This window comes from Staurois parvus, unplaced genomic scaffold (genome assembly GCF_062004578.1).
Source record: "Staurois parvus isolate SC_StPar_1 unplaced genomic scaffold, SC_StPar_1.0 ptg001056l, whole genome shotgun sequence".
NCBI lineage: Eukaryota > Metazoa > Chordata > Amphibia > Anura > Ranidae > Staurois > Staurois parvus.
The window spans coordinates 189,511-202,270 of record NW_028318852.1 but is presented as its reverse complement, the minus strand read 5'-3'; the positions used below and the strand labels follow the sequence as shown (position 1 = coordinate 202,270).

The 12,760-nt window shown below is 48.6% G+C and overlaps 1 protein-coding gene across 1 annotated transcript in view; it reads right to left on the bottom strand.

The window, feature by feature from the left end:
• Nucleotides 1–1,078: 1,078 nt before the first annotated feature.
• The window catches only part of CHD5 (chromodomain helicase DNA binding protein 5), a gene marked incomplete at its 3' end in the record, with an annotated part of 151,006 nt that continues 139,324 nt past the window's right edge, over nucleotides 1,079–12,760 (bottom strand). The window contains exons 27-29 of the mRNA XM_089658184.1: nucleotides 8,199–8,343; nucleotides 3,441–3,600; nucleotides 1,079–1,158 (exon numbers count right to left, since the gene is read on the bottom strand). Of these exons, the coding sequence (XP_089514310.1) occupies nucleotides 1,079–1,158; nucleotides 3,441–3,600; nucleotides 8,199–8,343 (385 nt within the window). The remainder of the gene's footprint in view (nucleotides 1,159–3,440; nucleotides 3,601–8,198; nucleotides 8,344–12,760) is intronic.

The window sequence follows — 12,760 nt, the reverse complement described above, 5'->3', positions numbered from 1 at the left end:
TTACCCATCCTCACAAATGCTGTTTTGGTAGAAGAGTGGAGGCCATGGGTGGAGCTTGAGGGCTCGCAGGAGTCGCAATGGTACCCCTGCCCATAGCCCAGGGGGTCCCGTATGGTTTTTTTGTTACTGTGATGGGAGTCACTTTGGGTGGGGGGCCCATGGAACAAAGTAGTCTATTTCCTGGTGTACTTCAAATCTGTGGTGTCTGTGGTCGGTGTTCGGAAGGGAAGCGGTATTCTAATGGCAGTACTCAGCACAGGCCGGGACGGTTCCATTACAGTCACATTAGGATTTACACTGTCGCTGGGGAAAAGCACTTGCTGCATCACCCTGCATAGGTAATTCAGTAAACTCAGAGAGCCCGGGCCAGCTGGGCAGGGGCCCACACAGGTCCTCTGAGTTTCCGGTTTCACCTACACAGGGTGACGGAGAAAGTTATTTTCCCCATTGGTGCACTCTCTGCTCAGCCCCCCCAACCAGTTCAGTACAGACCCTCCCCGTTCTGCTCAGCCCTGCTGGACCGTGCACGTGCACACAAGATGGGCACGTGCAGGCCACACTTCCAGCTGCCGGGTGAAAGTGGTGGGCTTGTATGTGAATCTGGAAGTCAGAGGGCCCGGGCCCACCCGCCCGACGCTGGGCCCTCTGAGTTTCCTCTTATAGATACAAGCCCACTGCTTTCACCCGGGAGCCCAGACCTCGTATGCAGCAGGAGAAAGAGAAGAGAGACAGTGAGACAGCCACCGTACAGTCACAGACCATCCTTGCAGACCTCCCAACTCTTGGTTTGAAGTGGCAGCTGCTGGTGGGGGGGGGCCCAGGTCAACTTTTGCATTGGGGCCAACAAGCTTCAAGCTACACCTCTGGTGGAGGCTGTTAAAACCACAAACACAAAGGCGAAGGCGAAGGTTGTTAGAGGTGGTGCTGAGGATGCAACTATAATACTGCCCGCTGGTTCTGACTAGCATGTCCAATGAGTTCATACAGGCATGAGGGTCAGGTCAGCAAAAACATGTCATCATAAAGTGGACATCATGTGAGAAACAATGGCGTGCTCGGGGAACGATGAATATCTCACCGGAGGCTCTGACTGCTGTACGGACTTCTGATCCGCGCTGTCCACTTCCTCAGGTAACAAAGATGGCGTCTCACTTTTATCTAGGGAAAAAAATATATAAATTCAGATGCAACTCTTCCACAGCACACTATTTACATTCATTTTGCTTAAATCATTTCTGCCTTTTTCAGTCTTCCGTGTTACAATACATTGCAGGTCACTAGGAACACTTCGGGGTAGACATGAGTCTGCAGACGTGTAACCTATTCAGACATAGAGCTATCAGCCATAACATTATGACCACTGACAGATGAATAACATTGATTATGTTGGGACAATGGAATCTGAAAGTGGGCGGGATCTATGAGGCAGCAAGTGAGCATGTTGTCCCTGAAGTTGATGTGTTGAAAGCAGAAAAAATGGGCAAGTGGAAGGATTCTGAGCAACTTTGACGAGGATCAAATTGTAATGTCTAAATGACTGCCACCCCTCTCTGCCAATCCCTGCGCTGGCCTCCACTCAGTGTCCTCCATCCCTCGCTGCCAATCCCTCCACTGGCCTCCACTCAGTGTCCTCCACCCCTCTCTGCCAATCCCTCCACTGGCCTCCACTCAGTGTCCTCCAGCCCTCTCTGTCAATCCCTGCACTGGCCTCCACTCAGTGTCCTCCACCCCTCTCTGCCAATCCCTCCACTGACCTCCACTCAGTGTCCTCCAGCCCTCTCTGTCAATCCCTCCACTGACCTCCACTCAGTGTCCTCCAGCCCTCTCTGCCAATCTCTCCACTGGCTTCCACTCAGTGTCCTCCACCCCTCTCTGCCAATCCCTGCACTGGCCTCCACTCAGTGTCCTCCATCCCTCGCTGCCAATCCCTCCACTGGCCTCCACTCAGTGTCCTCCATCCCTCGCTGCCAATCCCTCCACTGGCCTCCACTCAGTGTCCTCCACCCCTCTCTGTCAATCCCTCCACTGGCCTTCATTCAGTGTCCTCCAGCCCTCTCTGCCAATCTCTCCACTGGCTTCCACTCAGTGTCCTCCACCCCTCTCTGCCAATCCCTCCACTGGCCTCCATTCAGTGTCTGCCACCCCTCTCTGCCAATCCCTCCACTGGCCTTCATTCAGTGTCCTCCAGCCCTATCTGCCAATCTCTCCACTGGCTTCCACTCAGTGTCCTCCACCCCTCTCTGCCAATCCCTCCACTGGCCTCCATTCAGTGTCCTCCACCCCTCTCTAGCAATCCCTCCACTGGCCTCCATTTAGTGTCTGCTACCCCTCTCTGCCAATCCTTCCACTGGCCTCCATTCAGGGTCCTCCACCCTTCTCTGCCAATCCCTCCACTGGCCTCCATTCAGTGTCCTCCACCCTTCTCTGCCAATCCTTCCACTGACCTCCATTCAGTGTCCTCCACCCCTATCTGCCAATCCCTCCACTGGCCTCCACTCAGTGTCCTCCATCCCTCTCTGCCAATCCCTCCACTGGCCTCGGTAGATATTTTGTACATTTTGTACATGTGTCCCCAGCTTTACCCTACTCCCCCTTGGGCATGGCTTTTCATCACGTTGTAAAGCGCTGCGCAAACTGCTGGCGCTATATAAATCCTGTATAATAATAAAATAATAAATTTCTGAATTTTCGTCCAGTAAAGCCGGCCAAACATGAATTGAAATGTGGCCAGTTTAGCAGGGCCAGACCAATTCCCATCCATGTATGAAATATATTTTGAAATCCAGTGATTATGGCCAAAATTGTAGCATTTCAAATATATGTCAATATATTTGGCAAGAATATTTTTTAAATATATTTTTCTTCCATATGGGTTTAAAGGGCTTGTGGGCGGGGTTTAGAGTCATGTGACTGGCATAGCAGTCATATGATTGGAAAGCTCCCAATCGCAAATAGCGATTGAGACCTTTCCGTGAGGCGCCGGTAAATGTGCTGGGAGCGCGCAGGGACATGTTTGTTTACATTGGGTACGCAAATATGCGGCCTCTTTGTGTCAAGGTCCAGCCGCCGAGAGGCCGCATATTTGCGTACAGTTAGCGCCAAGGAGTTAAGATCCTCCCACGGTGCAATTTGGCCACACCCATCGCTCGATGCAGTTCAGTGAAGGAAGGTGGGGGGGGGGGGGTGGTTGAGTTCCTGCACCTGCTCTTTGAGCAAAAAAGAAAGATATAAAAATAAATATATATATTTACAGATTTTTAGTTTCACAGATGCCACCGGCCCTTTTGAGGCAACCATAATGCTGAAGTGGCCCCTGATGAAATGGAGTTTGACACCCTTGCCCTATGGGCTGCCTAACTGCTCAGCAACACTTATTTCCAGAACACAGCTGACCCATTTAGCCTATGAAATGTCTCAAAGACAACTGAAAGATTGTGTACCTGAAAAAGCCACAGCACCTGGCTGTATGGGAGCGGGACTGGCTGGAACCGGCGTGGTGGGATCTGAAGAAACCATGTCAAAACATTTCCTGTTCTCCGTTCCCTCTGGAATCATATCCGGAGTGCTGTACTTGCCATTGACCTGTTCAAATTCCTGAACCTTGAAACAAACAAACAAACAAAAAAAAGAATCAGAACACAAATTAATCTTCACCCTCTTTTCTATAGTTCGCTGCTACAATAGATAACAAGCAAAGCCACAGATTCTTGTTGATGAGTTTTGTAAATATTGGTGACGTCACATCATGGAATTGTACATTAGTTTTCCTTTTTTTTTAATATGTCTGAAAGGAGATGGAATTGATTTACATTATTTATTTATTTCAGGTACTTATATAGCGCCGTCAATGTACGCAGCGCTTTACATATATATTGTACATTCACATCAGTCCCCGCCCCTGAGGAGCGTACAATCTAAGGTCCCTAACTTACATTCGTACATACACATACTAGGGACTATTTAGACAGGATCCAATTCACCTACCAGCATGTCTTTGGAGTGTGGGAGGAAACTGGAGTACCCGGATGAAACCCACGCAGTAACAGGGAGAACATGTAAAACTCCAGGCAGGTGGTGCCGTGGTTTGGATTCAAACCAACGACCCTAGTCCCTAACCCTCAAGGGGGGTACAATCTAAGGTCCCTAACTCCCATCATACATACACATACTAGGGCCAATTTAGACAGGAGCCAATTCACCTCCCAGCATGTCTTTGGAGTGTGGGAGGAAACCGGAATACCCAGAGGAAACCCACGCAGGCACAGGAAGAACATGCAAGCTGCAGGCAGGTGGTGCTGTGGTTGGGATTCAAACCAATGACCCTAGTCCCTAACCCTCAAGGGGCGTACAATCTAAGGTCCCTAACTCACATTCATACATACACATACTAGGGCCAATTTAGACAGGATCCAATTCACCTACCAGTATGGCTTTGGAGTGTGGGAGGAAACTGGAGTACCTGGAGGAAACCCATGCAGGCATGGGGAGAGCAGGCAGGTGGTGCTGCAGTTGGAATTTGAACAAATGACCCGAGAGCTGCCAGGTGGAAGTGCTAACCATTTAGCCACTGTGCTGCCCCGAATTTATTTATTTCAGGTACTTATATAGCGTCATCAATGTACACAGCGCTTTATATATATATATTGTACATTCACATCAGTCCCCGCCCCCGAGGAACATACAATCTAAAGTCCCTAACTCACATTCATACATAAACATACTAGGACCAGTTTAGACAGGAGCCAATTAACATCCCAGCATGTCTATAGAGTGTGGGAGGAAACCAGAGCACCCGGAGGAAACCCATGCAGGCACACGCACACATCAACCCTTACGTGGTTGATCTGTGTAAATGATTGGAAAGCCTTGTTTTTCTGTACAGTTTGTGATTAACCTCTTCACGCTGGCAGCACACAAATGTGCGGCCTCCCGGGTCTAGGCCTAGATGCCGAGGGGCAGCACATTTGCGTTCTATTAAAAAAGGACATATGTGCTGAGAGCGCGCGCCCTGCCCGCTCCCAGCACACATGTCCGGTACTCACGGAAAGGTCCCAATCTCCTCTTTCGATCGGGACCTCTCCCGATCATGTGACTGCCGTGACGCGCCGTAACGGCGATCACATGACCTTAAACCCCGCTCCGCCTCTCAGCTTCTGGAACCCTTAAAGGGCCAGGAGGCACCGGCGTGAAGGGGTTAAATATGGGCATTGAGATGGTCATGTTTGCTCAAAACATACACGGGTTCTGTTTCCATATTTGCGGTGCTACACAATGGGGGGGAGATTTACTAAAACTGGAGAGTGTAAAATCTGGGGTGCAGCTGTGCACGGGAGCCAATCAGCTTCTAACTTCAGCTTGTTCAATTAATCTTTGAAAAAAAGAAAATAAAATGAAGCTGATTGGCTCCCACATTCTGCACTCTCCAGTTTTAGTAAATCAATCCCATTGGCTGTGCACTGTTCCTTCTCACAAAGGAAGCCTAGGAGTCTGCCGGGGAACAGCTGTGTTTGTGTGTCTGTTTTGTATGTATATTATTTTGGGTATAAATTATTGAGTATTTTTGTAGTGAATACAATGCATGCCCAGATATCGTATCTCCACAGCACAGGTATTGTAGTGAAGTACACAGCTCCCTCTTCTGGCTACTCTACAAATCTCTATATTTAAAGGATAAGTTCACTTTTTCACAAAAAAATAATAAATACAGGTAAAAAAAAATATGTGCATTTATTATTTTCTGTTAGGAGCCTGGAAAGCATTGCACCAGCAATCAGCATATCGCTGATGCCATACAGATCTCCTGCAGACCTGTCAGTGTAGCTGCTTGCCTGTCCCTTGTATGGGCACGTCAATACTTACTGACAGGAAGAATCGATGAACTACCACACCGCTTCACTGAGCTTCACTGAGCACTGCAATACGACAGCCACAGAGGCTGCTGGGACTTGTAGTTTTCCTATTCACAGAACATTGTGACTGAGTGGCATGGTCAGAGCCCGGCACGGATGCATTTTCTATACGTTTTGACAGCTAGCAGGGGGTCAAGATCTCCCCAGCTGTAAAAATGGGGGATGGGGGGGTCGGTCCTTTTGTAACATATTATGCCCTGAGTATGGGTGTAACATGTTACGAAAAGTGAACTTATCCTTTAACCACTTCCCGTCTGGCCCATGTATATAAACGGCCGGACGGTGGCAGTGCAGGGGCGGGTGGCTGTTTATAAAGGGCCTCCCCACCTCCTGCTTGTACGTGCTCCCTGGGAGCGCGCAGCACCGCGACCTGCTGCCCGCTATGTCCTCCGGACACAGTGGAACACCAATCGTTGTATGGGACCTCTGTGCGAGGTCCTGATCATGTGATCACGCATTGGACAATCAGTTCCAATTTAGTTCCACACAATAAAGTGGAACTAAACCTTCAGTGAAAAAAAGCAGGCAGCTTTTTATTGAGTGTCTCTTCAGAAAAAAACAAAACAAAAAGACTTACCTGCCAGTTCGCAAAGCTCTTTTGGTCATACTTCTGTAGGACACAGGATTTCACTTCTGTAACCCAGATTCAGTAACCAGCGAGCTCAAGTCCGCTGTCAGCTGACGTCACAAAGCCGGTCCATGCTGTGCAGGGATCCCGACAATAATGTCGGAATCTGTCTAGATGCCTGACTGGCTGCTAAATAAGCCTCTCAGAGTCCGATGTTCCCACCCCCTCCCAGTCCGGTGCTCCATTGAATGCTGCTGGGGCAGAGCACAGCGTGGTGACTGACTGTCACTGCTCCATGCTCAGAATGGACCCGAGAACTGAGCGAACAGCGGCCTTTGACCCACTGGCCAATCAAGAGGCCTAAAACCCGGCATCTGGAAAATATAAGCTGCCAGCGAGGGATCCAACTGTCGCATCACTGAAACAGAGGTGAGTGTTCTGCAGACGGTCATTCTGCTGTAACTACACAGAATCTCACTAATAAAACCTATATAGTTACATAGTCTGGCTGAAAAAAGACAAAAGTCCATCCAGTTCAACCATAAAAAAAAAAGTTATAATCCTACACCCACAGTTGATCCAGAGGAAGGCAAAAAACCCAGCAAAGCACGATTGAATTTGCTCCTGCAGGGGAAAGAATTCCTTCCTGACCCCCCGAGAGGCAATCGGATATTCCCTGGATCACCTTTTCCTATAAATGTTATATCCAGTTATATTCTGTGTATCCGAGAAAGAATCCAGGACTTTCCTACAGCAATCCACTGAGCTGGCCACAACCAACGCTTGAGGGAGTCTATTCCACATTCTCACAGCTCTTACTGTGAAGAACCCTTTCCGTGTTCCGTGAACTGGCTTATTGTCTGCGCTGACCAATCAATTTCTAGTGATTCAAGTGGAAGTTCGCTTTCTCAATCATCATCGACCATTCTGAATCCTTAAGATGCCAGCATTAGTAAATACACAGGAAGGTACAGTGAAGGAAATGCGTATTTGCTCCCCTGCTGATGCTGAATGTTCGCCCCTCACACAGAAATGATCGGTCTAACAATGGAATGTTCGCCCCTCACACAGAAATGATCGGTCTAACAATGGAATGTTCGGTGTAACACTGAGAGACAGAATACAACAACAAATTCAGCAGAAATGCGTCTAACAAATGATGACGGATCTGCATGTTCATGAGGGAAAGAAGGATTTGATCCCCTATCATTCAGCAGGTTTTCTGGCTCCCAGGTGTCTCTCATACAGGTAACAAGCTGAGATTAGAAGCAGTCTCTTAAAGGGAGTGCTGCTAATCTCATTGTGTTACCTGTATAAAAGACACCTGTCCACAGGAGCCATCAAACCATCAGATTCCAAACTCTCCACCATGGCAAAGACCAAAGAGCTGTCCAAGGATGTCAGGGACAAGATGGTAGACCTACACAAGGCTGGACTGGGCTACCAAACTATGGCCAAGCAGGCCATGAGAAGGTGACAACAGTCGGTGCAATCATTCACAAATGGAAGAAACACAAAACAAGTGTCAGTCTCCCTAGGTCTGGTGCACCATGCAAGATCTCACCTCGTGGAGTGTCAATGATCAATGTGAGTGGGCAAACATTCACAATCAGCAGGGGATCGAATACATATTTCATTCACTGTATATTAAATGTATATATTTATAAGACAGGATCAGATTAACATACCTGGCCTGTGACTTCAAACACCTACTCACCCACCTTCTTTCGGACCAGTGACATGACTCCGATCCTGGTGAGGACATGCTGGCGAGAAAGCCCTTCTCTCGGGACGCCGTCGGCAAAGGTTTCCGCCCCGTCAGCACCCGGTTCACAGAGGTGCCTCATAAACAAAGACACGTATGCCCTGTAATGATTTATTGACATGATAAACTCCAGGCACATGCATGAACATCCTAAAGTTCTTTTATGTATTTCGCTTGAGGTGATTGTAGCCGTATTAGTGCACTTGCGACAGAAACAATGGAGTACTGACGTGATACTTTTTTTATTTGCACTCACATACAATTTTGAGGACAAGCTTTCGGGGTATGTCCCCTTCTTCAAGGTCCAGGCAGTACTCAGTAGAGGGACAGAAGGGGACATACCCCGACAGCTTGTCCTCAAAATTGTATGTGAGTGCAAATAAAAAAAGTATCACGTCAGTACTCAATTGTTTATGTATTTCGGAAGTCACCCACTTCCTTTTTTTTACAGTTCATTCATTGTGTTTGCTTGAAATCTGTCTTCCTAAAACTAGTTTTTTTTTTTTTTTTAAACATCTCATACTTACAGCGCTGAGCAAACCCTTTGGTGCTATATAAACACTGTATAACAATAGTATAATAATACCTGCTCTGTGTAATGGTTTTGCACAGAGCAGTTGCAATCTTTCTCTTCTGGGGTCCCCTGCCGGTGCTACCCCCCCTCCCCCCCCCCGCACACACACACACACACACCTTTTGAATTCCCCCGACAATGAGGGCACCTGCTTGGGCTCGATCCTGAGTCCCACTCTCTGTGTCCATTGACACACAGAGAGCATGGCTCAGCCCCGCCCACTTCTCTCTGACTAAGACTGACAGTACCAGAAGCCAATGGCTCCCAGTGCTGCCTCTCTGTCCAGTGAAGAGGGAGAGCAGCAGCTCTCATGCAAAGCGCTGGATCGAGATCAGGTTCAGGTGAGTATAAGGGGGGGTCGGGGAGGGGGAGCTGCGTACAGAGCAGTGGGCGGGGCTGATCCATGCTCTCTGGCTAAGATTGACAGCGGCAGAAGCCAATGGCTCCCAGTGCTGCCTCTCTGTCCAGTGAAGAGGGAGAGCAGCTGCTCTCATGCACAGTGCTGGATCAAGATCAGGTTCAGGTGAGTATAAGGGGCAGCCGGGGAGGAGGAGCTGCGTACAGCGCAGTGGGCGTACAGAGCAGTGGGCGGGGCTGAGCCATGCTCTCTGGCTAAGATTGACAGTACCAGAAGCCAATGGCTCCCAGTGCTGTTTCTCTGTCCAGTGAAGAGGGAGAGCAGCTGCTCTCATGCACAGCGCTGGATGGAGATCAGGTTCAGGTGAGTATAAGGGGCAGCCGGGGAGGAGGAGCTGCGTACAGGTTTTTTACCTTAATGCAGAGAATGCATTAAGGTAAAAACAAAACCCTTCTGCCTTCAGAAACACTTTAAAGTGATACTTAAGTCTCTCTTTAAAAAAATAAAAAACAAACGAGTCATACTTACCTGCTGTGTGCAGTGATTTTGCACGGAGCAGCCCGGATCCTCCTCTTCTGGGGTCCCCTGCTGGTGCTTCTGGCCTCTCCCTCCTGTCAGGTGCCCCCACAGCAAGCGGAAGCGCTCCGGCTCTGCGTGTCCATTCACACACAGAGTCACAGCTCGGCTCCACCCCCTCCTGATTGGTTCTCTGGCTGTGATTGACAGCAGTGGGAATCAATGGCTCCCGCTGTTGCCTCAGCCAATCAGGAGTGGGAACCGAGGCTCTTGTGGATATCTGTGGATTGGGATAGGGCTCAGGTAGGTGCTGGGGGGGGGTGCTACACACGGAAGGTTTTTTACCTTCATGCAAAGAACGCATAATTAGCCTCTACAAACACTGTAGGTTGCTGCATTCTAGCTAAGAGTTGGCATTGGGCTTACAGAGGGAGGGTCTGCTCTGTAAACTGATGGGGGAAATATTTAGATGAGCTGACGAGAGGAAGAGATCCTGACAAAATGTGCACCAAAGCAGGATGTGGCACAGTGGCAGGACTGCAGAGTCAGAAGCGGAGGAAGTCACATGACCCGTGATGCACCATGTAAGGCGGAAGCGTGGTGACGTCATATCCGGTACAGACGGCAGCTGCCATCTTGGTACTCCCTATCCTGTACACCTTTCCTGCAGTTGTTGGGGCAGTTATCTTGCCTGTATTGGTCTGTAGACCCTTTTTTAAATGTGAGAAGTCATTTTCGGCGCTGTTTTATAATGAAGTATTGGACATATTACACTATGGGAAGTCTTCTTGCGTCCATGTGTGGATACTGGAGGTGACAAGAGGTCTGTGGCTATATCTGGAGCATGCCTGTGAGTGTTTGCCAGCGTCTTTCTTTGATTGCTATCGAGGATCATCCATCTGAGTTCATCGTTTGAGGCTTTCCGTATGCTTTATGACTTCTTGTGGGCCGCATTTTGGAGCTGAGCCCACGCTAGCCGGGGGAGGATTGATTCCATATATTTCCATCACTGGATGGTTCACCATTTGTGTTGAAGATCCCTTGTGTTCCTGTTTTTGGGATTGTCATTTTCCTTTTTTGGGCTTATTCACTTTATCACATTGTGTTTCAATTTAACACGTCAGTTTTTTATTATCATCTTTTTTTTTATTATTATCATCTATATTTTGTGTTCACTTAGTCACTGGCACAATATTAGCACACTGTGCTGCCTTTATTGATGTTTGATATGGTCTGCAACTATCCATGTTTTTTTGCATATGTTGTTTTCACACTTGGATTCTTATTCCATTCATTTACTATTTATTTATGATTTATTCGTCATGTACTGAGCAGAGCAGCACCAATTCACTTGTCTTAGAGTCGGAAAAGTGTTGTCCCAATCCTCAGAATACAGATGAATATAACTGCACAGAGGTGTCTGGATCCTGAGAGCATAAGACTTCCTTTATGAATCTTTTGTTCTTATGAGTGTGGTGTAAAATCAGACATTTAGGCTTTTTTGACTGCAAAGAGGAGGCCACCGGTAATGTGCAATGAGCTGTATTATTGGTTTGATTGCTCTGCTTTAAAGGTCCCTCTTGACCCATTAGAAGAACTTGTAAACTGTACGCCTGTAAACCCGGTGACCCCACATTAGCACAGTGCCGTTCAGTTCAGCAATGCTGATCGCTCCTCTGTTCATAGCGGGAAGGGAAATCTTCCTTTTGGGACACATGAAAAAAAAAAACAATGACGGTTTTAACTATTCCCCTCCTCATCCAAAATGAAGACATCAGGATGAGGCTGGTCACACACAGTCCAACAGACGTTGACAGATTTCATTGCTCTTTGTGAAGAATTACAATGTGTAGGGTAAGAGGAAGGAGCCTTTCTTAAAGTAGAATTCTGGGCTAAACCATACTAAAGGCTCACGTTTCTTAACCACCTCCCGCCCGCCATATAGTAATGTGAAGGACGCAAGATGGTTCTCTCGTTCTGGGAGGACGTCATATGACATCCTCCCATTCTCACCGCGCAATACCACCGAAATAAATCTCTATCTGTCACAAAAAAATGAAAAAAATTTCATGAGTACAGTGTTGCATGACCGCGCAATTGTCATTCAAAGTGCGACAGCGCTGAAAGCTGGAAATTGGCCTGGGCAGGAAGGGGGTATAAGTGCCCTGTAGGTGAGGGGTTAAAGAGGAGTTCCACTCACCCTGTCAAAAAATGAAAGTAAGCAGCTACAATTTTTGAAGATGCCGGCCTCCTGGAATACAGGACGGCCGGTGAAACGGGCTGCGGGGGACACACCCCGGGACCGGTAAGTGGCTGTAAACCCGGTGACAGACACTTACCTGTCCCTCGGTCCCGCGGTGTGTCCCCCACAGCCCGTTTCACCGGCCGTCCTGTATTCCAGGAGGCCGGCATCTACAGTGTGGGCACCTGGCTGTGCAGCTTGCGGCTTCACAGCCGGGTACCCACTGCGCATGCGCGAGTAGCGATGCGCTTCATGAATGGTCCTGTAGTCTTGTGGGACTGGTCACGTGTCCCAAAAGATTACAGGGAGAGAGGGAGGAAGGGCACCTTCCACTAGGCGATCGGACAGGAAGTGGGGGTGGGTACCTGTCAAATTCGGGTACCCGCTCCCCCCCCCAAAGGTGCTAATCCTTAATGGGGAGCGGGGGAGCATTCTTTAAAGAGGAACTTCCCCATTTGGGTGGAGCTCCACTTTAACCTAAAGTAAAAAAAAAAAGAGGTTTATATTAACCTGCTCTGTGCAAGGGTATTGCACAGAGCACCCCCTTACCTCCTCTTCTGGGGTCTGCTCCATGTGCCCCCATAGCAAGCCACTTCCTAAGGGGTGCACTCCTGAGCTGGGCTGTATGCATCCATAGACACACACAGTGTGGCTCGGCCCCGCCCCCTCCTTACAGGATTTGATAGACAGCAGCAGGAGTCAATGGCCTGCCTGTGACAGCAGAGAGACAGACAAGCGCTGCTGCAGACAGGCACAGCACTGGATCGATACAGGACTCAGGTAAGTATTTACGGAGGGGGTGGGCAGGAAGTAGAAGGTTTTTTTGCC